General features: G+C 44.3%; 1 protein-coding gene across 1 annotated transcript in view; it reads left to right on the plus strand.

The window, feature by feature from the left end:
- CNTNAP2 (contactin associated protein-like 2) overlaps nucleotides 1–27,815 on the plus strand; it is a 1,478,157-nt gene that overhangs the window by 805,896 nt on the left and 644,446 nt on the right. Inside the window, exon 12 of the mRNA XM_006861289.1 lies at nucleotides 508–614. Coding sequence (XP_006861351.1) covers nucleotides 508–614 — 107 coding nt within the window. The remainder of the gene's footprint in view (nucleotides 1–507; nucleotides 615–27,815) is intronic.

The following is a 27,815-nucleotide window of genomic DNA, read 5'->3' on the forward strand; positions in this document are numbered from 1 at the left end:
AGCCTGACCTCACAGGGGAGTCAGGAGTGGGAATCTGATCTCAGGAACTGTGTGTTCTGCCTTGCATGGCACTGCTTCAGAACCTGAGGTGGACACCTGAGACCTTCTAACTCAGTCTGCCCAGGAGAAAGGTTGAGCACAGGGCAATAAAATGACCACCCACCTCCACCCTTACCAGGAGGGACGCTCACGAGGTGGGGGTGGGGGTGGGGTGGGGGGAGTGTTTGTATCGTGCCAAAGGAAAAGTAAATGGATGTGTGCTCTGGAAACGGGCCTTCCACTATTGGTTCGTATGTTTACTCACAAAACGGGAGGCGCCAGCCTGGGATGCTTCATGTTTTGTATAGCTGATACTTCCCATCATGAATCCTATTAATCTGCTTAAACGAACCAGGATGAATTGCCTTGCTAAGGCAGACTGGCATTGGGATGATGTATTGCCCGACAGGCTGGAGTTTGGCCACTCATAGATCTCATTTGTGTTGGTTATTTCTGTCTCTCTGGCAGATGCGTGCCCAATCACTGCGAACACGGGGGGAAATGCTCTCAGACGTGGGACAGCTTCAAGTGCACGTGTGATGAGACAGGATACAGCGGAGCCACCTGTCACAACCGTGAGTGCCAGTTTATCTCACTTCATCTCCTCATTGCATGAGCCCCGGGTCCAGCTCAGTTTGAGAGCTCGCAGCCCAGACAATCCACACAGTAAATCTCTGGCCTGGAGAACCCAACCCTCGCCATGACTCCTACACAAGTGAGTGTTGATGTTGTCAAAGCGTGCTCCCCATGCCCAGTGTCTCCAAACGGAACGGCCAACAGTCCCAACCTGCCTTAAGCATGAGGTTGAGGTGGAAGCCTGATGTTGGATCTGTCTCTGTGCATCAAAGCCTTGTTTGTCTAGATTGATTGTTTGGAGCACAAGGCCCCTGAGAAAGCTCTGGCAGGACGTTCATCTGTCAGCTCATCAGAGAGCAGGCAGAGAGTGATGAGGGCAGTTAGCGTCTGGACAGAAGTTGTCTCATGCTCGGGAACAACTGGTGGGTCACAATTTTTCAGATGAAAATCATGAACCCCAAAATGACGTCAAGTCAGTTAAGTTGTATACCTAAAATAGAAATGTAAAAAGGCAGAGTTTGCCAAACACTGAAGACAAAAAGTCATGTCCAGATGATTAGTAGAAGAGAGACGGGCCTTGTTTTATTTACTAGCAGTATCCTTTACCCTAAAAAGCTAAATATTACACTTTTGTCAAAGAACACACTTGGAACGTGAGTGGCAGCCTTGCAAATCTAATGTTAATTTTCCAGGAAAGCATCACTGTTTACAGAGCGTGTTGTAAACAGATTTTCCAGGTAACCATAGTTTAGAGCAGTGTGTTACTCTGTGTGTGTGTGTGTGTGTGTGTGTGTGAAGGAGGGCAAACAGAAAACTTTATGTGGCGCTGTGGGCTAATGCACTGAACTGCAAAGTCAGTTTGAACCACAAGGTCAGTGGTTCAAGCTTACCAGCTGCTTCTTGGAAACCCTATACAGGAACTTATTCGATGGCCCTTAACAACAACAACAAAGAAGATGGAAATTCCAGTATCTAAACCAGTGTCTATACAGACCACTTTCTCTTCCCTTGACTTTTAGGGAGTAACATTCCTAGAGTTGGGTGCTGGCTGCCTGGGCAATGAGAATGGAATCTGGTTCTTGGAACCTTTCTACCCCATGGTTCTTAGCAATGCACAGTAAGAAAGAGAGTCCAGGATGTGTTACAAGACCCAGCTCACCGTGGTGCACAGTCTTCACGTTCACAAATATAGTCTCTATGTATTGTGAAATGCAGTCGAGTCAGTTCCAGCTCATAGTGACCCAGTGTAGGGTTTCCAAGGAGCAACTGCTGAGTTTGAACCACCAACCTTGTAGTTCAAACCAATCTTGTAGTCCTGCGCTTACCCTACAGCACCACACCAGGACTTCAGTCTCTAGTCAACTCTAAAAACCACTTCAGGATTTATAGAACAAGTTCATCCTCAGTCATCTGCTGCGTTCCCTCTTGGACCCAGGCAGTCCTCGCCTCAAAAAACAGGCCCTTATGTGGAACTACAAGCAATGCCCCCCAGGACATCCCAGAAGATAGGAAAACTTTCAGCAATGAAAAAACAGAACAAGCAAAAAAAAGGGGGAAGGATCTCATGGAAAGAGGTTATGTTTTGAGGTGGATATTCAATAGTTAAAAGCCATATCTTCATAGTGAAGGCAAAGAGATGTGTTTCCAGGTCTGTGTGTTAAGGAGAGAGTCTCACCTTTCCCAGGTGCAGAGACTCGGGTTTTTCCAGAGGTAGGAGAGGCAACAGACCCAAAAGGTCAACTGGATATGTTTCCATTTTAAACTCACGTGGCTTCTAAATTCTGTGTGTACTGAAGGAGCTGTTCCTAACACAACTGACCCTTTCCCTGGGCAGCACCCGGGAGAGGTGGACATCAGAAGGTCTCTGTGTTCCGTGCTTCAAGTGGCAGCTGCTTGCTCTGGGTCCGTGAATGACAGTGTGTCTCATTCCGTACACGTGATGCGTACAGCAGTTCTTTCCTCATCCACACAGTGTTGGTCACGATCCTCGGTAACCGTGAACAATTTAATACAAAGCATAGGTTTACAAAAGAGACCGCTCCTGCCCACTGTAGTCATGCCGAGCTGGGGGGATGCCATCAACAACTCGATGCACGAGGATATTCTGTGTCCCTGGGTGGTGCAAGCGTTGACCCACTCAGCTGTGAGCTGAAAGGTTGGCAGTTTGAATCTACCCAGAGATGCCCTGGGCATCTCTGAAAGTCAGCCATTGAAAACCCTGTGGAGCCCAGTTCTACTCTGACCCACTTGGGTTCACCAGGCGTTGGCTCTGGCTCAGTGGAAACTGGATCCACTTAGAAAGACCTCACACTTGGGTGCCAAAGATGACAGATTGGAGTTTGAACATGGTGATAGTGTCCTGGTATGGCACTGTAGGACCACGAGGTCGTCTGTTCAAACCCACCAGCTGCTCCTCAGATACCCTGTACAGAGTGTCTATGAGTCAGAACTGACTCTGCAGTACTGAACAGCCACAGCAATTAAATTGTCCACTGAGGAGCGCTGGCTTTACAGGCTGGGGCAGACAAGGCCCTGCTTGATGCATTCATAGCTGGGTTTCCTCCCTGGGAAAGCCACCAGTCTCCCTTCAGTTTGTCACGTGTGCCCTGTACTCTGCCAGCGTCCTGCCCAGCCCCTCCCCCGTGTGCACGTGTCCACACAGCTGTACTGTGCAGTCCTCTGGCTAGGTCTCACTCTTTATATCAGGGTTTCACCAGACGCCATCCTTTATTATCTAATAACGTCAGTCTCCTCCTTTGCACTCCAACCTCTGGGCAGAGACCATGCCAGCATCTATCCCTGTGAGTCCCAGGGTCCGTCCAGCACACTGTCTGTACTCAGTGATTCCGAGCTCCGTGAAAGGATGAGGGAAGGGCGGAGAACACAGTGAGCGGACTTCAAAGCCACAGTCCTTCATCCTAACTTATGAGAGAGAAGAGACTAAAACCGTGGGGAGGAGGGAGGAATACCAAGTGGGTGGGGGAGATGGGTGGGCAGCAGGCACACGGGGAGGTGTTGAACCAGAGGTGACCTGGAGTCGTGGGTGTGGACCAGCACGCCTGGCCTTTCCGGGGGCCGCTGGGGGGCTGACAGTTCCCCACAGTAATGGGAGGGTGAGGCAGGACAGCAGCTAGGACCTGGCGATGGGGAAGGAGTTCCTACGGAGGCTGGACTGAAGCAGCGGCTGCTTACTCTTGACTGGTCAGGGCAGGACAAAACAGTGCAGCTGCAACAGAGGCAGTATTTGTGCCAGACGAACCTCTCAGCCCTCTGCTTCTTCCTACAATGGTTGTGTATATCCCTGCTTCTCGATGAAGAGAGGCCAAGGCTCGAGTCAGAGGCTTCCACAGCAAAACCTCAGTGTCTGAGCCTCCTCAGTTTTAAAACCAAGCCTCTCTGCTACCAGGTCCTCCTCTGGAACAACCCACAGAGCTGAGGTCAGTTGTGATGCCCACCGGAGGCCCCTGACAACTATGGAATGAGAGCATTTGAGCAATCTTCTGGTCCTCTGCACTTTTCAGTATCTGTGACATCTACGGTCTTAGACAAGTCACCTCACCTCTCTGAGCTTAGGCACCTTGGTCATCTAGTGCTTTAAGGAATAATCAGCCACGTTCGTTTTTGTCCAGTGATGAGTCGTGGGAAGACACGGAGCATTGAGGAAGCCTGGGGTCAGCGTGTGTAGCTGGTTTCTTGTCCGAGACCATCCTGGCAGATGAGTCTCTGTGTCGAAGGCAGCGCTTGCTAGAAGGGTGGAAGGTTCTGATTAACCACATGATGCATACAGAGAGTGAACTGCCCGTTCGTGGTGCAGACTGTTACTGCAGAGAGGCTGGAGATTCCAGTCCACCTAGATGTACCTCCGAAGAAAGGTCTGGAGAGCTGCTCTGACACAAGGCTGGGGGTGCCTTTCTAAGGGTTTCGTGTTTGGGCTGCTTGGTTGTGTGTGTTTTCCAAATGAGACAGTGCTTTACTCAGTGGAGCCAGACATTCCCAGAAAGAGGGGGATGGTCAGTGGTGACACGTTCCAAAATCACACCTGGTGCAGAAAGAACAGGTGAACTCACGTGGTTATCTCCTCCTGCTACACCACAACAGAACAGGTGTAACCTCACAGCCTCCTTACCTGAGACAGACAGAACAGGTGTAACCTCACCAACTCCTCACGTGATGGAGAGAGAAGAGGTAACCTCACCGCCTGCTCACCTAAGCCACACCATCTAGTATAAGCGCTAAAATTCAAACCAGCACCTTGCAGGAGGTGAACCAGGCCGTAAATCCTACCCCATGTGGTTACTTATCCAATGACTAGGTCTACTTTGACACTTGATTAACATCCATCTCACACATGGTAATAAAAAACCAAATGTAATCTGCACAAACTGTAATTTCCATGCTGGGATCATTTAGATTCCAGCAGGCTCTCTATTGCTTAGTTTAAGACAATGGCATTTCCAATGTGCTTTTTTAATGAGGAAAACCCAGTGGAAAATCATACTCGACTCTGATTAGAGAACTTTTTTGCTCTTCTAAGTGCAAAGATAGAACTTGGAAGGTTGGGAGATGACGTTGTTATTCATTGATTTTCAGAGTTTGAGGAGTGCTGGTTGAGTACAGACTTTGAAATATCTGTGAGATGAGAGTGCCATGAGCTTAGGGTTAGGCTGTACCTACTCAAAAAGCAGATGCCCCAAAGCTTAACCCCTAACAGTCTTCTTACTGAAGGGCTGGGACCAGCTAGGTTCCTGGGTTTTGTTCCAGTTTCAACTACAGGAAGATCTGGAGTGGTGGGAGAGAGGATGTAGGGGACGGCAGATCGATTGAGAAGAGAGGGAAGAGTATTTTCACCTGAAATCTCAAGACTAAGTCATTAGAGGACTCGTGGGTAGCACCACCATGGAAATGCTCGGCAGCTCCCTGAAAGGCGGAGAGTCCACAGGAGGTGTCTCAGCAGCACCTGGCAAGCCACTGGAGACCCTGCGAAGCGTCGCTCTTCTCTGACACACATGGGGTCGGTGTGACTTGGAGGCACCTCCACCACTGCTGGTGATATACACTTTTGTTTTCCTAGCTGTGTGTTTTCTGTGTGTGTAACGCCTGTACTCCAAGTGTCCCTAGCGATGGCAACCGTGAAAATGCAATCAAGAGTGAGAAACATATGCACTGGAAAGTGAGTCAACTTTCTACCTTCCATTGAAATCGATTCTTAGGATCCAGAAACGCATTCAGAGTGAAGTCCAAAGAACAGCAGCGTTGCTGGGCCCACCCGGGGCAACCACTAAGTAGAGACCCAACTCTAGTCTGCTCCCCACGGGCTCCTCGCTCAGAAACTGCTCTCAGCTTTCTCCCGACGTTATTAATGACCCTGACGTACAAACCCAGAGTAAAATAGAATTAAAATCCAAAGTTAATTTCAAGCTCCATTAGAAATTAAAGGTGTTGGGAAAGAAATCAATATTTGCCCAGTGCAAAATGACTAAATTCAAAGCAATTAATTCTATTCTTTTGTAACTTCTAAAAGCCATAAAGGACTTGCAAAGGATAGAGTGTGACCGTGCTCGCAAATATATACGTTTTGTGACTAAAAATAATGAGAAGAGTTTCCAGAAGCAACACACAAAAAATCTATTTGGTTACTTTATAGCCACACCATCTAGTATATGCACTAAAATGCGCATCTTCAAAAGGAGCCAATTATTCAGTAACAGTCGTGGTTATTCCCAGCAATTACCCACCCTCTGCTCTAAATCTGGAACGATTTAAGAGACAGAAACAATGCAAAGGAGCGCAGAGATTTACTTAAGTGGAGTAAATGGATCCACTTCCTTCATTTCACTTTCTCTTTTATCCAGCTTCTTTTTTGTGAAATGCCACAGATTACTGAACAGATGGCCCTACAAACTTGCAACCTGTAGAGTTGTTGGTCCTAAGAGACAGCATGTTGGAATCTTGGTCCTTTCTTTCCGGAGTGCCCTTTCAGATCCTCTGCTTTCACTAAGAGATCCCCTGTAGGCCCAGAAAGCCTACTGTCAGAATGGCCCTGCTCGGACCCTGTAAGGAGGATGGGCTCATCCCCTCTGCCATCAAGAAGACACCACAGAAGACAAGGGAAGCATCACTTGTCACTTCAGCAGGTTTGGGTGAACATTCCTGAAATATATGGCAAGAGCAGCCAGTCTGCCACACAGCTGTCTCAGCCTCCCCTCTTTGTGATAAAAACAGTCAACGTGGAGCAGTAGGTTGAGGACCAGTGGCACTGAGGTCTTCCCAGACTGTCCCTAAAAGCAAATGAGAAGGCCATGGGTGAGAGACTCTGTCTTCGGATTTCTGGATCTTTTTACTGTTTCCCTAATCTACCTCGTGGCATTTATGCAAACTGCAACTTTTAAAATTCTGTTACTAGCGCTTTCCTGAAAGATGTGACTTGTCTGGTCTGATGATGTGTTTGTTTTGGGATGGAGTCTCCTGGCCCATCATCTTCTATCCACTGTGTTTGATTCCTGCTGGTCAGAGATACCCAAGTCATGGTGTTTATAATAGTCATGTGTGCATAGGAAAGCTGGACAATGAATAAAGAAGTCCAGAGAAGAATCGATGCAGTTGAGTTATGGTGTTGGAAAAGAACATTGAAAGAACCATGGGCTATCAGAAGAACAAAAAAGTCTGCCTTACAACAAGTACAGCCACAATGCTCTTTAGAATTCAAGATGGCAAGACGTTGTCTCACATACTTTGGACGTGGTGTTGAGAGAGACCAGTCTCTGTAGAAGAACATCATGCTTACAAAAGTGGAGGTTCAATGAAAATGACGAAGACCCTGAGGAGATGGGTTGATACAGTGGCTACAACAGTGGGCTGAAACACAGTTGTGAATGAAGATGGTGTTTTGTTCGGTTGTACCTAGGGTTACTGTGAGTTGGGAACAACTTGAGGTCAGTGTGTTTTGTTTTGGTTCGGGCGTATTTCGCTTGAGGTGCCTGCTCCTTCTTATGGTACATCTCCAGGCACTCAGCACTGTCTTCCTTGTGGTCCACATCCTCACCTTTCCTCTCAACCTGCTTCTTAGCCCTTCAGCCTTAAATAGTGAAGCTAACTGGCTGTAGTCACACACGTTTCTTCTCACAGTAGCACTGCCCCGAAGGCCCAACATTGACTTCAATGTCCACTGATCTTGTGGCATACTCTTCATCTCTACGGTGTGTGCAGACCATCTGTTGGACCCATCAGACTAGTGGAGAGTGACCCGCTAAAGCCATAATCACTAAGCTGTGTTGAGTGAAGAATGCATGAACATCTCCATGACCTACACATGAGCACCATTGGCATACCTTCTCCTCATTCCACAGAGACCTTCTTCTCCTCCGGAGCCCCCCTGTGAAGGTGGAAAGCCCCCACAGCTCGTCCAGTTCTCCTCACTCTCATGTCTCAGTACTCTCCTAGTCACTAGTGTCTCACCCCCTTCCGTGGCCAGGAATGCAGCAGGGGCCTCTGACCTCCATTCCAGCCCCTCAGTGTATTCTGGAGGTAACTATCAGTGGTGGGATGAGGTGGTGGGATCCTTGATCCAAGCCCTTCAGGGAATCTCCAAAATTGTCAGCAACTTTAAAAAGCTCCGTTACAAAGTGCCGTATGTGTCCCTCAGTACACCCCGTCCTCTCAGCCTGGTGTCCCGAGAACATTCCCGTGTCTTGCACACCCTGTGCACAGATGGAGCCTCCTCATGCTCTCCAGTTGACCAACTGAGACGTTGTCTCAGGATCTCTCCCAATCCTCCTTGCCAGGACACTTTCTCAGCCGGTGTCTGATTAGGACCCACCCCTGGATCCCACATCCTGCCAAAGACTGGGATTTACAGAAATGTGTTGGTTTGTTCACCACATTTTTATTATTTTTTGAATGCTGGTGAAAATAAACACAACTGAACATATACACATTTGTCCATTTCTACATCCACAAATCAATAACATTGACTGCACCCTTCCTGGTGTGTCCCATTCTCTGTATCTTCACCCACATTGTTTCCCTACCATTGTCTTGGACTCCTGGTGCGGTGCTGTAGGATCAGCACTGGACCGTGAGCCACAAGGTTGGCAGTTCAAACCCACAGCTGTTCCTTAGAAACCCTAGATAGGGTCGCTATGAGTTGGAACCGGCTTAACAGCACTCAACGCCACCACCACCATTGTCTTAGGCTTTGGGAGATGTGCTCTTTGACCTCAGAACATCTTATTTGACATCTCCTGCCAATCATGGAGCAGGGTTGATCGGAAGGCACTCATCAAGTCGGCTGTATGTGAGTGAGGTTCCCACATGCCCAGGAGTATTGGTCAGACTTTAGTTTGAAGAAAAGCAGGCTGCACGTGGGCTGAATTTCCAGTCTTGCTATTCTCTGTCTCCTCCCCTTCTGTTGCCGTTAGTTGCTGTCAAGTTGGCTTTGACTCACGGCCACCGTACATGTGACAGAAAGGCATGTTGATGGGTCCACTGGCATCTTCATGCTCTTTGCTACATCTGAGTCCCCTGTTGTCAACCCACCCCATGAGGGTTTCCCGAGTTTTCACTGACCCTCTGCTTTACCAAACAGGATGTCCTCCTCCAGGAACAGTCTTTCCTGATGCCGCGTCCAAAGTAAGGAAGAAAAAGCAGTACCTGAAAAGCTTAGTTCTCGCTTCTGAGGAGCATCCAGTTTTCTTTAAGACTGATGTGTTTGTTCTTCTGGGAGGCTGTGGTAATCTGCACCAAGTGAATCTGTCACGTGGTTGCGGCTCTCAGTGGCTGCCATTGTCCTGTCAGACATGCTTTCAGTGGTTTTATCTGTCATCCTAGAAGGAGAGACTGGCCCCCATGGAGGCCATTTCAGCACAGAGACCACCTTCTCTGCCTTCTCATTAGCAGAGTCAGCCTCTGATACGTGGCGCCCAGAGGTCTCCATCGTCAATCTCAGCCTTGCACGTGACAGCTCGTGACAGCTCCCCAGCTTTTGTTTAGGCTATATAGTTGATTCTCTTTTTTGTGTTAATTGTGATGAAAATGTACATTACAAAAGATATGTGATCTCTACAGTTTTCACATAGCAACCCAGGGATAATGGCTACACCTGCCCGTCCAGTTACACACCCATTCTCCTCACCCGCCTTTCCAGGGTCACCTCACTGCCATCTAGTTGGGTGCAGTGGGCACAGTGCTCAGCTGCTAACGGAAGGGTCCACAGTTCCATCCTACCTGCCAGTAGAGAAAGATGTGGCAGAAAGATGCGAGAGAAAGATGTGGCAGTCTGAAGCTGTAAATATTTCTACCTTGGAAACTTGGGCAGATTCACTCTCTCTTACAGAGTCAGTGGGTCAAGTTCACCAGCAGCTCCTCGGAAACCCAGTACAGGGTGCTGTGAGTCAGAATCAAGTCGAAGGCAGTTAACAACAATTCAGCACAGGGTCTTTGTGAATCAGAATCAACTCAATGGCAATAGAACTGAACACTCCTCACCCCTAAGCAAATAAACCCCCTTTCTTCTCCCTCCCGTCCTTGGTAACTCCTAAGAAGCTTAGGTCTCTATACTTCGGCCTCTTTTGTTCCAGTGACATACATGGTGGGCCTTGGTAGTGGTCCATTGTGTGTGGGCCACAGGTGGTCTAGCCTCTCATCTGCTAAAGGACATGCAGTTGCTCCACCTTGTGGCTGTGGTGCAAAATGCAGCTGTGAGCATTGGTGAGCAGGTTTCTCTCCACTTTGCCTTCACTTCTGGGTGGACTGGTATATTCGGGTTGCCGGGTCATGTGTTAATTCTTCGTTCAACCTGTTGAGGAACCAACACACAGTCCTTAACAAGGGCTGTACCATTTTACATTTCCACCAGCATGAGTGAGGATTCACGTTTGTCCACAACCTCACTAGCATCTCAGTTTGCGCACTGCAATTCTAATTAGACTGAGCTGGTATCTCATTGTGGTGTCATTTTATATTTCCCTGGAATCCTGGTGTGGCGCTGTGGGTTAATGTTCTGGACTGCAAACCCAATTTGAACCTTGAGGTCAGCAGTTCAAGCTCACCAGTTGCTCCTCATAAACCCTATACAAGGTTACTGTGGGTCGGAACAGACTTGACAACACTTAACAAAAACAACAACAATGGCTAATGAAGGAAACCTGGTGTGGTTCTGTAGGATAAGCACTGAACTTCTAACAGCTATATTGTCAGTTCAAACCCACCAGTTGCTCCTCAAAAACCCTATACAGGGTTTTTATATATCAAATCAACAGCACGTCACAACAACAGGAAGGAGACCTGGTGTGGTTCTGTAGGCTAAACATTGAGCTGCTTACCACAAGGTTGGCAATTCAAACCCACCAGCTGGACTAGTGAGAGAAAGATGACGCATTCTGCTCCTGGGTGTCAAGGAATTCAAGGAGTCCTGATGTGCTGTAGGATCAGCACTGGACTGCAAGGTCCATTTGAACCACTAGGTCATGCTTCAAACCTATAGCCACTCTTCAGGGTCTCTATGATGTAACACCACTTAACCACAACAACAAAGATCGAAAGACCCAGAAGCCTTGTAGTCCTGGAGCTGCCGCTTGCCTGTGAGTTTATCATCCTGTGGTGGCTCGCATGTTGCAGTGATGCTGGAAGCTATGTCCCATGGGGCTTCCAGACTAAGACAGACGAGGCAGACCACTTCTGAATGTTTAGCCACCGAAACCCTTAGGACTAGGAGCTGAACACTGTCAGGTCTATGCCGGCAGATGAGAACATGATGCAGAGTACCAGAATCCTGTTGGATAGAGTTCCGGAAGCTGAACCCCACAGGGTGGAAGGCACTGACAATACCACTGGGGAAGAGCTGCCTCCTCAAAGTAGAGTTGACCGTGATGACGAGAAAGGAGTGAAACATTCAGGACTTTCATTTGCTGATGGGGCACAACTGAAAACGAGAACATCCAATAATCCCAACATGGAATGTACAAACTATGAATCTAGGAAACTTGAAAGTTGTCAAGAATGCAATGCAATGCTTTACGATTGATACCCTTGGCACTAGTGAGCTGAAATGGACTGGGTGTTGGCCATTTTGAATATGGTTTACTATGTTGAGAAGAACAACTTCAAAGAAATTGTGTAGCATTCATAATCAAAATGAACATATCAAGATCTAGCTTGAAACAGGATGCTGTCTGCAATAGGATAATACCCATACACCTTCAAGTACAGCAGTTAATACCACTTCTATTCAAATTTATGCAGCAACTACTAAAGCCAATGAGGATGAAATTGAAGAATTCTACCGACTTCTTCAGTTTGAAATTGATCACACGTACAATCAAGATGTATTGATCATAACTGGTGATTGGAACGCAAAGGTTGAAAACAAAGAGGAAGGATCAGTAATTGGAAAATATGGCCTTGGTGATAGAAATGATGCTGAGATCGCATGATAGAATTCTTGAAGACCAATGACTTGTTCATTGCAAATACCTTCCTAATCAACATAGAAGGCTGTTATACATAAGGGTCTCACCAGAGGGAATACACAGGAATTATATTGACTACATCCATGGGAAGACACAGTGTAAAAACTCAGTATCATTAGCCAAACAAGGCCAGGAGCCTACTGTGGAATACACCGTCAATTGCTCATATGCAAGTTCAGGCTAAAAATTGAGAAAATTAAAATAAGTACAAAAGAGCCAAAATGTGAGCTCAGTTGCACCCCATCAGAATTTGGAGCTCATCTTAAGAGCAGATTTGATGGACTAGACATTAATGATGAAAGAGCAGAAGACCTGTGGGATGACATCAAGGACATCATAGACGAAGAGAGCAAAAGGTCATTAAAAAGACAGGAAATAAAGAAAAGGCCAAAATGAATGTAACAGAGACTCTGAAACTTGCTCTTGAGCAGAGAGAGAAGCGAAAGCTAATGGAACAAATGAAAAGATTAAAAAGCTGAACATACTATTTCAAAGGGCAGCTCAAGAAAACAAAGTCAAGTATTATAATGAAATGTGCTAAGACCTAGAATTAGAAAACTAAAAGGGAAGAATATGCTCAATATTTCTAAACTTGAAAGAACTGAAGAAAAAAAATTCAAACCTCGATTTGAAGTATTGAAGGATTCCAGAGGCAAAATAGTGCATAATGCAGAAAGCATCAAAATGAGATGAAAGGAATACACAGAATCACTGTACCAAAAATAAATGGCTGATGTTCAAACATTTCAAGATGTAGCATATGACTAAGACCCAATGACACCGAAGGCAAAAGTCCAAGCTGCCTTGAAGACACTGGCAAACAACAAGGCTCCAGGAATTGACAGAATCCAAACTGAAATCTGTCAACAACTGATGCAATGCTGGAGGCACTCACTCATCTATGGCAAGAAATTTGGATACAGTTACCAGGCCAACTGATTGGAAGAGATCCATGTTGTTGTCCTTTACAAAGAGAGGTAACTCAACGGAATGTGGAGATAACTGGACAGTGTCATTAATATTACACCCAAGTAAAATTTTGCTGAAGATAATTCAAAGAGAGTTGCAACAGTACATCAACTGAGAACTGCGAGAAATTCACTCCAAGCTCAGAAGAGGACATAGAACTATGGATATCATTGCTGATGTCAGATGGCTCTTGGCTGAAAGCAGCGGATACCAGAAAGATGTTGACTTGTGCTTTGTTGACTATCCAAAGGCTTTCGACTGTGTGGATCATGACAAACTATGGATAACATTGCAACATTGCAAAGAATGGGTATTCCAAAACACTTACTTGTGTTCATTAGGAACATGTACATAGACCTAGAACAAGAGGCAGTTCAAATGTTAATGAAAGGTTTAAAATCAGGAAAGGAGTGGGCCAGGGCTGTATTCTTTCATCATGTTTAATCTGTTTGTTGAGCAAATAATATGAAAAGTAGCGTAGTGGTTACGAATCGGGCTGCGAACCTTAAGGTCAGCGGTTCGAAACTACCAGCTGCTCCGCGGGAGAAAGATGAGGCTTTCTACTCCCGTAAAGATTTACACCCTCGGAAACCCTGTACAGGGTCGCTATGGGTCGGACCCGACTCGACGGCACTTAACAACAACAACAACAACAATGTGGTATCAGCATGACATGCAGTTGATACACCCTTGCTTGTTGAAAGCAAAGAGGACTTAAAATGCTTACTGATGAAGATCAAAGACTACACTCTTCAGTATGGATTGCACCTCAATGTAAAGAAAAGAAAAATCCTCCACAACTGGATCAATAGATAACATCATGATTATTGGAGAAAATATTGAAGTTGTCAAGGACTTCATTTTGACTTATGGACGCAATGGTCAAGAAATCAAATGACATATCGCATTAGGCAAATCTGCTGCACAAGACCCCTTTAAAGTGTTCAAGAGCAAAGGTACCAGTTTTAGGACTAAGGTGGGCCTGACTCAAGCCATGGTATTTTCAATAGCTTTATATGCATGTGCAAGTTTGACAATGTACTAGGAAGATAGTACAATAATTGATGCATCTGAGTTAGGTGTTGGAGAAGAATATTGAAAGTTACCATGATTTGTCAGAAGAACAAATACATCTGTGTTGGGAGATGTTTTCACATGCTTGTTGGCCATTTGAATGTCCTGTTGGGTGAAATCTCTGTTCAAGTCCTCTGCCTACTTTTGCTTAGGTTGTCTTTTTGCTCTTAAGTTGTAGACATTTTTAAGTATACTTTTCAGATATGAGACTCTTGTCAGATACATGACTTCCTAAAATGTTCTCCCACTATGTAGGTGTTTCTTCACTTTGCTGACATCTAATCTCATGGTTCGTAAATTTTAAACTACCTGAGTAGTTTCTAAAAGTGCAGATTCCAGGGTAGGGTCCAAAGAGTTCCTGACTCATCAGGTGTGTAATGAGCTCAGGGAGTCTGCATTTTCACGGCCTTTCTAGAAAGTTCTACAGCAGATGGCGCATACCAATCTGAAGTCCTTCCTGGAGTCCCTGGGTAAGGCAGACGCTCAGCATGCTTGACTTGTGTCTCCATGAGCATGAGCACTTCAATGGGATCAGGAGCCACCCTCTTCCTGTATGGTCTCAAGTTAACAGGGTCTTCAAAGACCCTGTGTCCAAACAAGGTCACACTCACAGGTACTAACAGACTTAGGACTTTTTTGGAGGAAACAATCCAGTCCACAGTGGGTCTCTTGCCCTACACAGGGGATGGTGAGCAGGTGAACTGTTAGAAAACTTTGCATCATTTATTCAAGATTTTCTTTTTTCACTGAACATGTGTTTGTGTAAACCAAAGATGACATCAGGACAAAATGGTACCCAAAAGTATATTTACAACTGACGTTTACCCAAGAGAGAGACAAAAACAATCTCCCAAAGTTTGTTTCAATAGTTTATAAATGGTATCTGTACTGTTGTGGTATTATAGGATAAGCACTGGACTGCTAACCTCCTGGTCTGCACTTCAAACCCACCAGTGGCTCCTCAGAAACCTATACAGGTGTCGCTATGAGTTGAAACTGACTCGATGTCACTTAACATCAAAGTAAATACATTTCTAATTATGATAAATTCATAGTTCAAAGGCAATGCAATATCACTCATTTTGCAAAAGATGCTGTTATTCAGAGAAATGCACGCTTCACCAGCTGCTCCTCAGAAACCCTATACAGGGTCGCTATGAGTTGGAACCAACTTGATGGCACTTAACAATAATGACAACAATAACAAGAAACACCCTGCATTACCACAGCACGTGGAGTCAACTTTTTCTTTCAGTTTCATAAGCCAGTGTCCCTGCCCCCTGCTCAGAGCCTATAAGGCGATAGTGATGGAGAAAACATGGCGGAAACATTGTTTTTCCTTGTCCTGAAACCAGTCCAAACAGACAGGAATGGGCACTGGCTGTGCATGCAGATAACTTGCTGTTTGCTGCTTTGTCAAGCCCACTGGCTGCCTTCTTCATCAACTACAAAAGGTGGAGCATTTAGCACATAAAGAACACCAATCTGTCACTTCCCAGAGCCCCAGCAAGCACCCTCTCCTGTTGTTTCTGATCTTCATACAAGATCAGAAGGGGGGGAATCCCAGTGCCAAAACGCCAAAGAGGAACTGTTTCATTACTTCTTTCAATGTTTCTTTAAGAAAAGGCCTCTTTATTCCTCAACTTGGTTTCTTTTTGAATGAAAAAGCTAATTATCCTTTAAAGTAACTTTTTTTTTTTTTGCATTTTGTAATAAAGCTGGGAGGTAATTTAGTAACTTTCTAATAGTAAGTTAATGAGTTTTATCCAAGCGCTCATATCATATAGTGCATATTTTTCATGTGTACAGAAGGTTTCTAAACTCAGCTGATTATTTTCATTTTATTTCACTTTTTTAAACTTTTATTAACAAGCGAGGGAGGAAGAAAAGATCGGTATAGACTCCTCACTTGACGGAAGTAGCAAAGGACATCAAATGCCCTCATTCACTTTGCATGTGAAGAACTTTGTGCAAAGGCACAAGGACTGGTGACAAATCAGTAATATGGGCACCAGAATGCCGTTCCTTTCTCATGTGCACTTTGCTGAGTTACCTGGTGAAAGCCAACCAGTTCCCAGTGACTTTTCAGCAACAGAGAGTCCCCCATGTTGTGTCTAGTGGGACAGGCAGGGACCAAGACAACCAGACATCAGTTGTTGTTGTTACTGTTTTTAACGTCTATTCCCTTGTCCAGTGACATTTGTGGTTCCCAAGATTCTCTGGACACTGGAACATGGTTTCCAGTGAGTGGATGAGGAGAGCCAGTGAGTTGAGTATTGCATTGTAACAAGAAGTTGCATTGAGGAGCTTGACTAGCCTAGCTCAGGGCCCAAAGGGTCCTCTGCTCAGGAGCGGTTTGCATGGAAGGTGGATATAAGATCCCACAGGACACAGCTGCCTCTGTTCTAGTTCGTTCCAGTAACATCCACAGGATAGAAGTTGAGAAGGCCATGTCCTGGTAGCCTCTTGACCCCTGGGAAGTGATAGACAAAGTCCCAGAGTTATTCCTGAGCATCCAACATCCACTGAAGAGTTTCTACCATGAGGAATACTTCACAGTGCTCCCATGTTTGCAGCAGAGCAGAACTGCATCCCATCACCCCAATGTCCTCTGAAGTGTCCACCATGAGGAATGACTCACAATACCTCATGTGTACATCAGAGTAGAACTGTGTTCCATTTTCCAACATCACTGAAGTTTCCACCATGAGGAATGGCTCACAATACCTCATGTGTACATCAGAGTAGTACTGTGTTTCATTTTCCAACATCACTGAAGTTTCCACCATGAGGAACACAGCACTTTCCCATGTGTCTGAGGAGAATTGTACTCCACAGGGTTTTGTGACGTTTTTTATTTAAAGCTTTTATTGTGACTTGAGTGATAGTTTGCGTAGAAGAACATCCATTTTGCACTCATTGTATCATATTTCATTTCATTGCAATGATTACAATCCCATCCCTGCATCATCATTTAACAGCATTTGCTTCTATTCCATCTGTTTTTGTTGCTTTTTGGTTTTGGTGTACAAAAAAACACTCGGGAATATATAATCATTTAATCAACCCAAGGGCACATTCTGCAAGCCTGCCTCCTGGCCACCAGCACACAGCCTTTCTCTCCATGAGTCTAGAGTCCTCAGCTGCTCTACCTCTCCACATCATCATCTCTGCCTCCATCTCTGATTTCACTGCTTCTCTAAATAGTGTCCCACATTCCACTCATGCTCTTCTTCCTTGATGGTCCTACGGTCCTCTGTTTCTGGACTGTAAGACTAAATATCCCCCGCTTTATGTTACAAAATTTGTACTTTTACAGTTGTGATGGTCGCAATTCATCATGATAACAATTATTAACTATTGAATCATAAGAATCTTATCCCCATCTCCTTTTACCAGACCCATCTAGAAAAGATGAAAACTATTCAATTCTACCTTTCCCCACACACTCTGAAACTAAACTCCCTCTTGAAAATTTGTAAGCCAGTCATTTTGTGCCTCTATAGCCCCTCCACCCCCCATTTTAGGTAGCCAAAGTCTAAGTTGCCTGTCTCTATTAGCATGGTATACAGAGGGGCTAGGATTGATACTTGATGTGAAAACTCCTTCCCTCTCAATTGGTATTTGGAGCTACTGCATACATAAGTATAGGTCAAGTTCATCAGATTGTAGCAATTTACAGTTGTTTCCTTGATCAAATTTCTTTATCTTCCTCTAGTCGAGTTCTGATCGTTCAGCCATTGAGGCTAGGTCAAATGGGTACTATCTGCAGGTTTGGGCATCCTCAGGGTTTTTGGTTATTGATTCATCAGAAGCAGATCATCAGGCCTCTGTGTCTAGGAAAGACGCTCACAAACTTGAAAGGTCAACTATAGTCTAAGATGAACAGCAACCAGTTTAAAATTTTCATGTTGCATAAACATGTGGATGGTTTCCTTCCCATGTTATTCATATCAAGTCTGGCATTTGTAGGACCTCCAGTGTCTAGATACCTGTTGGGCATGGTTTAGGTCAGTGAAATTTACTGAAACATGGATCAGAGATATCAGCTCCTTGGTATAGTTTTCTTTTCTCTCATAGAGTGACTTTGGGCCAACAACTGCATTCCCTCGGGGTTCCTTTCTTTACTTACTGATGTAGATGATACGAGAAAATTAAACCATCACGTGGATCCCTTCTCACACCAACATTCTAGCCATCTATGGACATAATGCTATAATCACCTGACTGGAATATAGATATCTAGCTGGAGGTAACATTTTGCTCACAAGGACTGGATCAGTGGCAAGTGTCATGTTTAAGAAAAAGGTATAATCAGCTTGGATACTCAAATCACGGCTGAGCACTCAGGGTTTGAAGCAATGGCTTTTGACAAGGCCATGATTTAAAAGGCTAATGTTCACTTTTGCTTCAACCATTAGCTAGCAAGAGCTAGAACCTAGTGTATGTAGGTCAATATATTCTAAGATGTATTTCAGTATGTGCTTGCCAAGTCAGTGAAGACTTTCATAAATGAACACCTCTTTGAGTTGAGGCTCAGTGAATGAGTCAGCTGGTGGAGCTGAAGGAACCACGCATATGGTGCTGAAGAATGTCTTCCAGCAGCTCAACAAAGTCCTATGAAAAAGAACGGAACAATTCCAAAGAGTTTCTGGAGGTTTTCTGATTATTGTGCAGTTTTGGGGGTCTTTTCATGACAGATACTTGTATTTATTTCCTTAAAATATAAGCCATAAACTAAACTTTCCTTAACATACAGATAACAAAAACTACCGAGCCCATAGAAAACTATAGGTATTTGAGCTAGAGGACCTATGTAAGCAGATACTTCTTTTCACATTTTATAGTTCAGAAAACCAAGCTTGAGAGATTCAAAAAGTCATACCCTAGGTCCTCAATGTGAAAGGTTGCACAATTGAAAATGCAGTGTAAGACTTCCCAGAGGGTTTCCCATTATCCCACATTTTCTAAGAGATAACACCACTAGTAACTCCCTCTTTGGCAAAGAAATTGCTGATACCCTGCAGAAACATTTCCTGAATAATACAGACTCCCTCAGGATCTTTAAAATGAGTCTTGAGAGTCTTGTTAGAAGACTACCTTTGGTGTTAGCAGGCAGTACTCGGGGCGCGCTAAGTAGCAGCATTGAGGTTGTAGCAGTTGGAATCTTCTCTTTTGCATAAGGTAGGGTGAGGTGAGCATAGGTGAGTGGCAACTGTTAGTCATGTACCTTCCTAGCCCCCTACACTGCACTGCTTGCGACAGGATTTGGGTTCTGTTAGTTTGAGCTCTCCCCCAATCTGCCTTGAAGAGCAGACTGTGGTGAAAGTTGATTTCATTTTCAATCATCTTGAGACCTGAGTAGAGACAGAGAGAGAGAGGGGACGTGCATTGATAAGAGGGTGCCTGCCGTGTCCACTCGCTTGCTCCTGTGAATCACAGTTCTGGACAGTCTTTGATTGACTCTGCCCACAGACCTGGGTCGACTCTGAGGACATGAACTCTATGCTGCCTTATGACCGAGATGGCTCTCTGTGAATCTGGAGGGCTGCAGAAGGTGGGAGCTGGAGGAGTCGCTGCCATTTTGCCTGAAACATCAATCTCAACTGCAAATGGACTGCAGGACAGTCAGGGGATGCGAGGTGTCCTGGGTTGGACCTTGACAACTTGGTCCCAAAGCTAACCAAATTAGCATAGTTTCAGTTGTCAGTAGAGCAGCGTTCTTTTCATTCCAGCCTTATGTGTTGGCTTTCTTAGAACACAGGTGTGTCTCGAGGCACAGCGGGCAGGGATGAAGGCCCAGGAAGGGTCTGGAGCACCAATAACTTTCTCATTGTGTAGGCTCCCATCCTGTTTCCCTCTCTAGCTCTACCTCCCTCCCTCTCTTCTTTTCTCCTCCCCTCCCCTCCCTCCTTTCTTCCTTCTTTCCCTGCCTCCCTCCTGATTTTCCTTCTCCCCTTTGTCAATCTGTCCATCCTCCATCCACTCACCCATCCATCCATCCACCTATTCATCAATCTATCCATTAATAAATCCAGCCATGCACACACCCATCCACTCATCCATCCACCCAGCCATCCATACAACCACTTACTCACCCACCCACCCACCCATCTACCCATCTGTCCATCAATCCATCCACTCACCTATCCTTCCATCCACCCATCCATCCATCCATTCATTCATCCATCCATCCATCCATCCATCCATTCACCCACCCTCCCATCCATCCATCCATCCATCCACCCATCCACTGACCCACACATCCACCTGTCTATCCATCCATCCACCCATGCATCTGTCCATTCACCCACCCTCCCATCCATCCATCCATCCATCCATCCATCCATCCATCCATCCATCCATCCATCCTCCCATCCACTCACCCACACACCCACCCATCCATCCATCCATCCATCCATCCATCCACACATCCACCCATAGCACTATGTCACAGGTACTCCCCTCACACTTCAGACAGCAGCACAGCATCTTTCCCTCTGCGATATGACATGAGGCTACAGTTGGGCATCTTGTTACAAAGAACTCGGTTTCTATCACAGCCTTTTTCCTGAGCAGCACATCAGTGTTGTTTAAGCTGCATTATTACAGTGATGTTATCAATCTTTTCCAGAGCAGAATCCAGTGAATCCAGAGAGCAGAAATTTAATTAAAAAATGAAACAAAACAAAACAAATCAAAGCATAGTTGTCTATTTTTCATATGTCAGAGCTACAGGCTCCCATGGTTCCTTGGCTTGTGGCCACATCACGCTAATCTCTCCCTCTGTCTTCACATGGCATCATCTCTCTGTCCGTGTCTCTTCTTCTCTAAGTAAAAATTGCCTGACTCAGGAGTTTTTACAGAAACTTACTTTTGGTTGTATAACATGTACTGGTGTGGTGCTGGGGGGTTAATGTGATGGACTGCACAGTCGTTTGAACTGCAAGGTCAACAGTTCAAGCTCACAAATTGCTCCTTGGAAACCCTATGCAGGGTCGCTATGGGTCAGAACCAACTCGACGTCACTTAACAACAACAAACAATATGTACTGAGTTCTCCTCTTGGTGCTCAGCACTGTGGGAAGCACATGGTAGGTGCTAAATATATTTTCCAGAATATATTCTTTGAGTTTCGTTCACAATTTCTTCTGAAACCAATCCCAAGAAGTTTATGCGCAAGCGTCTCTATATCTGCCCTGCAAGTGAATTGTTGATTGTACCTGGATCTTGAGACTCTCAATAAGTATTAACACCAGCCCCCTGTGACCTTTCAGTAGACAACTCCTCAAGATGAGAAGAGTCAAACTTAAGACAGCCTAGACAATGATCACTCCAGGAAAATCAGAGTCAAGCGGTCTAAAGGTCAAACAGAACACTGCTTAAGAAAATGGGCTAGAGTGTGGCCACTGACCGTGGAATTGGTCTTGTTTTGACAATTACTGGAAGGGCACGTCTTGTTCAGACCATTTCCACTGTCTATTTCAGTGGGCAGTCTGTAAAAAAGAAAGAAAAGAAATTGCTTCTCTATCTTTGAAATGTTCATAGAGGAATCTGTATTTTGGATGTTTTCAGAAGAAAATAGACTGAACACAAATTTAGTAATCCTCCTCCCAAAGCCTGGTAGCAGGAGTCCACCAGCTTCCTCTTGGAAATGTTAATTCTCTATGTTCATCAGCCAGAGACATGACAGTTAGGGGGGCATATCTGCTCTTTAAGACTTGTTTTCTTGTAAACGTCCTGTGTGGACACAGTCAGTTGGTGGATTGATAGCATGTTATGACTAAAGAAGAGCACTCATGGATTTATTTTCCTCTCATCTTCTCCCAAGACCATTCTGTACTTGCCCCTGAGAACCAACCTGGGACTGCGTTCTTGCCCCGACACAGATGTCATTGGTGTAGAAATATGCTCTGGGCTTGGTTGGGAAAGCACTCATCCAAAAACCATCCCCTTTCTCTGCTGCTAAACATTTTTCCACGGTGGAGGGTTGGGGGGCACCATTGCTTTACCTTAGGTGGTGGTAGCAGTTGTTTGAGAGCTGGCCCTGGTCATCTCTGTCATATCCGGTTTCTTCTGTTCTTCCTGCTCCTTACAGTCTATCATGGCTATCTCCTCTTCACCTGCCTGTCAAAACCTCCTAGAGCAGGGGTGGGGAACGTCTGGCCTGTGGGCTATGTAAGGGCCATGAAATCATTTGGTCTGACTCTGCCAAGGCAAGCACAGTTTCAGACATCCAAACATAGCAGGTAATTTTTAAGATGGTAGGTTTGTATGGTTCTTGAATGATATCAATATCCAAGTGGTCCTTGGAAGAATAAAGGGTAATCTCATGGTCAGCAGTTCGAAACTACCAGCTGTTTCGCAGGAGAAAGAGGAGGCTTTCTGCTCCCATAAAGATTTACAGCCTTGAAACCCTGTGCAGGGTGGCTATGAGTCGGAACCGACTCCACGGTACTGTATAACAACAACTTGTCCTCAAACTGATGTCTGTGTTCTTCAACACTTTAAAGAGGTCTTGTGCAACACATTCACCTAATGTGATACATCATTTGATTTCTTGGCTGCTGCTTCCATGAGTGTTGATGGTGGATCCAAGTGAAGTGCCGTCTTTGACAACGTCAATCTTTTCTCCACTTATCATGATGTTATTCATTGGTCCAGTTGTGCAAGTTTTTGTTTTCTTTACATTGAGGTGCAACTCATACTGAAGGCTGTGGTCTTTGATCTTCATCAGTAAGTACTTTAAGTGCTCTTTGCTTACAGCAAGCAAGCTTGTATCATCTACTATCGCAGGTTGTTACTGAGCCTTCTTCCAATCCTGGTACCACATTCTTCTTCATATAATCCAACATTTTGGATTATTTTCTCAGCACACAGATTATATGACATCTTTATTCTTAGAAATAGATGCAATATAGTGGTTAAAACCAGGGGCTAGGACAGTCTCAAAAGGATAAATACATAATCTCATTTATATGAAGTGAGCATATATATAGGAAACAAAGCTTATTACTGGTGACCAAGGATATAAGGGAAGAGGGAGTGGGAGCTTTTGTTTGGTGGGGGGAGGGGCGTGCTGAGTTTCTGTTATTGGTGGTGGAATAATTAGGAAAAACCTAGACATGGAGTTTGAGTAACATAAAAAATGAAATCAGTATCATTGAATTGTACACATAGAAATTATTGAATTGATTATAATCACTTCAATAAAACATTAAATGGTATAAAACTTAAAACTAAATAAACTATATTATAAAGGAAAAAGACACACAAATCAACAAATAAGGGACTAGTGTTCAAATCCAATCCCGACTCTGTTATGTTCAAGCTATGTAATGTAACCTTCAGTTATTTGACTCTTTCTAAGTCTCAGTTTCTCCAGTTGTCTGTGGGAAGAAAGAGAATACCTACCTCACTGGATCACTGTGGAAACAGACAACAAAACTTGGAAACACTCAGTAGCTAATACGACACACACAGCTCAAGCAGCTGTGCCGTTATAATTTGATAATTATTTACAAGGAAAGAAATAGATCAGATGGTCTCCAAGGACTTTTCTGACTCCAAAATCCATGGCTCTATCAGTAGCTCCTTCCCAAATGGTGTCAGATGGGTGTGGGGCCTCATCTACTGGATGAGAGATCAGTGTGGCCAGTTCTCAGTTGCCAGGTAAAGTAACTAAATCATTAATTATTCATAACTTTCATCGTACTCAATATATTCCCATTTGATCTTGGAGTGCATAGGACTTTTTAAGAGAATACACCCTTGCCTGCTCAGATTGTGTTTAGTGATGAAAGTGAGTTTGGACTTTCTCTGTGTTCTCCAAGGGAAAAGACGTGTAACAAATGCTAGCTTGTTTATATGCTAGCTTACTTAATCGCTAGAGTTTTAGGTGAAATCATCCAGGAACCAATGGGATAATGAAAACATCAGGAAGTATGCAAATCAGTCAAGCATTGCTACCATGGTTCTATTTGTACAGGTTTATACCAGATAAAACATACATGTTTAAACATGTCTCTGTGTTCAATAAATGCCTGCAGAAAAGTTCTTTCAGGAATACCTGGTCTTAGTATCTTTAGAGTGCCTTCAAAAAAAAATGTCCAACCAAAACAGTGGCTTCTAAGATCTACTGGGTCAGTTAAATTTAAGGTACAGTTTTTCAGCTCAAAAGATTATGGTGACTGGCTTTGGAATTCCAAAGGGGTAATCCCACCATTCGTCTGTCAATTTTCCATGCTGTGTTGGCTTCTGTGTTGCTGTGAAGTGGGAGCTATGCCATCGGTATTTCAAATCCCAGCTGGGTTACCCATGGTAGACAGGTGTCAGTGGAGCTTCTAGACTAAGACAGACTAGGAAGGAGGAGAGGTGGACCACTTACGAAGGGTTAGTCACTGAAAACGTAAAGAGCAACAGAACACTATTGGATACAGTTCCAGGAGATGAGCTCCTCAGGTTATGTTGTTGTGTTGTTCTTAAGTGCATTTGAGTTGGTGCCACTCATAGTGTTCCCAAGGAGTAACTGGTGGGTTTAAACCACCAGTGCTGTAGATAGCAGTCCCGTGCTTGTTCTATGGTGACACACCAGGACTCCCCTCACATTGTAAGCCACTCAAAACATGACTGAGAAAGGGTTGCTTCTTCACATTAGAGTTGACCATAATGACAGGAATACAGCAAAGCTTTCAGGACCTTCATTTGCTGATGGGCCACAACTCAAAATGAGGAGAAACAGCTGCAAATATCCATTAATAATCAGAGCATGGAATGTAGGAAGTATAAATCTAGGAAAATTGGAAATCAAAACAATGAAATGGAACACATAAAGATCGATACCCTAAGTATTAGAGAGCTGAAATGAACTGCTAATGGCCATTTTGAATCAGACAATCATATGGTTTACTATGCCAGAATAACAAATTGAAAAGGAACGGCATTGCATTCACCATCAAAAAGAGCATTTCAAGATCTATACTGAAGTACAATGCTGTCTGTAACAGGATAGTATCCATAAGCCTGTAAGAAGGAATAATTAATATCACTATTACTCAAATTTACGGACCAACCACTGAAACCTGTGATGATGAAATTGAAAAATTCAAGTAACTTCTTCAGTCTGAAATTGATCAAACATGCAATCAACATGCATTGATAATTAATAGTGATTGGAAGGCTGAAGTAAGAAACAAAGGGGAAGGATCAGTAGTTGGAAAATATGTCCTTGATGATAGAAATGGTTATGCTGGAAATCACATGACATACTTCTGAAACACCAATGCCTTCCTCACTGCAAGTACCCTTTTCCAACAACAAAAACAATGTACGTATACCTTACCAAATGAAATATGTTATTGTTAGGTGCCATCGAGTCAGTACCGACTCATAGCAACCCTATGCACAACAGAACAAAACACTGCCTGGTCCTGGGCCAACCTCTCAATTGTTGCCACGCCTGAGATCACTGATGCTGCCACTTTGTCGATTCATCTCTCTGGGCATCTTCCTCTTTTTCTCTGACTCTCCACCTTACCAAACATGATACCCTTCTCCTGACAATATGTCCAAAGAATGAGAGATGGAGTTTGGCCATCCTGGCCTCCAAGGAGCACTCTGGCTGCACTTCTTCCAACACAGATTTGTTGGTTCTTTTGGCAGTCCATGGCACTTTCAATATTCTCCTCCTACATCATAACTCAAATGCATCAATTCTTCTATGGTCTTCCTTATTCACTGTCCAGCTTTTACATGCTTATAAGGTTATTGAAAATACCATGGCTTGGGTCAGGCGCACCTTAGTCCTCAAGGTGACATGTCTGCTCTTCAACACTTTAAAAAGGTCTTGTGCAGCAGCTTTGCCTAATGCAATATGTTGTTTGATTTATTGACTGCTGCTTTCATGAGGGTTGATAGTTGATCCAAGAAGAATGAAGTCCTTGACAACTTCAGTCTTTTGTCTCTTGATAAGAATGTTGTTTATTGGCCCAGTGGTAAGGATTTTTGTTTTCTTTACATTAATATGGAATCAATACTGAAGGCTGTAGTCTTTGAAATATACTAGAATCAAATTGACTATATCTACGGAAAGAGATGATGGAGAAATTCAATATCATCAGCCAAAACAGAGCCATGGACTGACTACAGAACACACTAATTTCTCATATGCGAATTCAGACTGAAGCTGAAGAAAATTAAAATAAGCCCACAATGCCAAAATATGACTTTGAGTATATCCTACCTGAATTTAGAGACCATCTCAAATATAGATTTGATTCATTAGACACTTATGACCAAAGACCACAGGACTTGTAGGATCAAGACATCAAAAACATCATATATGAAGAAAGCAAAAGGTCATTAACATGCAATAAACAAAGAAAAGATAAAAATGGATGTCAGAAAAGACTTTAAAAATTGCTTTTGAGCATAGAGAGAAGCTAAAGCAGATGGAATAAATGAGGAAATAAAAGTTGTAAAGAAGATTTCAAAGCGCAACTCGAGAAGACAAAGTAAAGTATTAAAATGAAATGTGCAAAGACCTGGAGTTAGAAAACCAAAAGGGAAGGAAACGCCTAGCATTTCCCAAGCAGAACGAACTGAAGAAAACATGTAAGCCATGGGTTGCAATAATTAAGGTTTCTACGTCCTGGTGTGGCACCGTAGGTTAATGCACCAGACCACAAAGCCGTTTGAACTGCAAGGTTGGTGGTTCGAGCTCACCAGCTGCTCCTCGGAAACCCTATACAGGGTTGCTATTGGTCAGAACCAACTCAACAGCACGTCACAACAACAACATGAGCAAAATAAGCACAGGAAGCATCAAATGAAGACGGAAGGAATACACAATCACTGTACCAACACCAACTGGCTCATTATGTTCACCATTTCAAGAACCAATATGATAAAAAAAACCAATGATATTAAGTGAAGAGGTTCGAGTTGCATTGAATGCATTGTCAAAATCAATTCTTTAGGAAATGACAGAATACAAATTGTAATGTTTCAACAAACTGATGTAGCACTGGAGTTGCTCACTTGTCTATGCCAAGAAACTTGGAAGACAACTAGCTGGTCAAATGACTGGAAGAGATCCATACCTGTGCCCATTCTGAAGAGTGGTGACCCAACAGAATGTGGAAGTGAATCTTTCAATGACTGGTGGGAACACCTAAAATGAGACTACAATGTGCCCAGTGAAGGAGGCTTCCTGTGGAGCCTCTGCATTACATAAGACCATCGATGGAATCCTGAACACTTTCCAGAATCTTCTGAGGTGGGAAATTTCCACTTGAAAGGAGAAGTAGACCAGCCTGGCGCTGCTAAAAGAACAGAAGATACTTCTTGAAAGAAGGACCGACAGGAAAAAAGCAAACCAACATAGGCAGACCCACTGATTACTACAAGAACAAGCAAGTTCCTCGTCCAGGAGACTTCAAGGCAAGTGGTCAGGTCCCCTCAGGGCAAACCCCCTCCTAAGACTAAGACTCAATGGGAATACACACTCTGATTGGTGACCACATTCATTACTTACAAGGGGAAGTGAGGGAAAAACAGCAATGAAGCTGCGAGCTCAGCCCTACAATGTTCAATAGACTCCTGTGAACCTGGTTGGCCAGCAGTGTGGCAAGACCTGGGGACTCCTAGGCCCAGAGTCAGTGACATAGCCACAGAGGACTAGAGTGGAGAGTG

Source organism: Chrysochloris asiatica, unplaced genomic scaffold (genome assembly GCF_000296735.1).
Source record: "Chrysochloris asiatica unplaced genomic scaffold, ChrAsi1.0 scaffold00041, whole genome shotgun sequence".
Lineage (NCBI taxonomy): Eukaryota > Metazoa > Chordata > Mammalia > Afrosoricida > Chrysochloridae > Chrysochloris > Chrysochloris asiatica.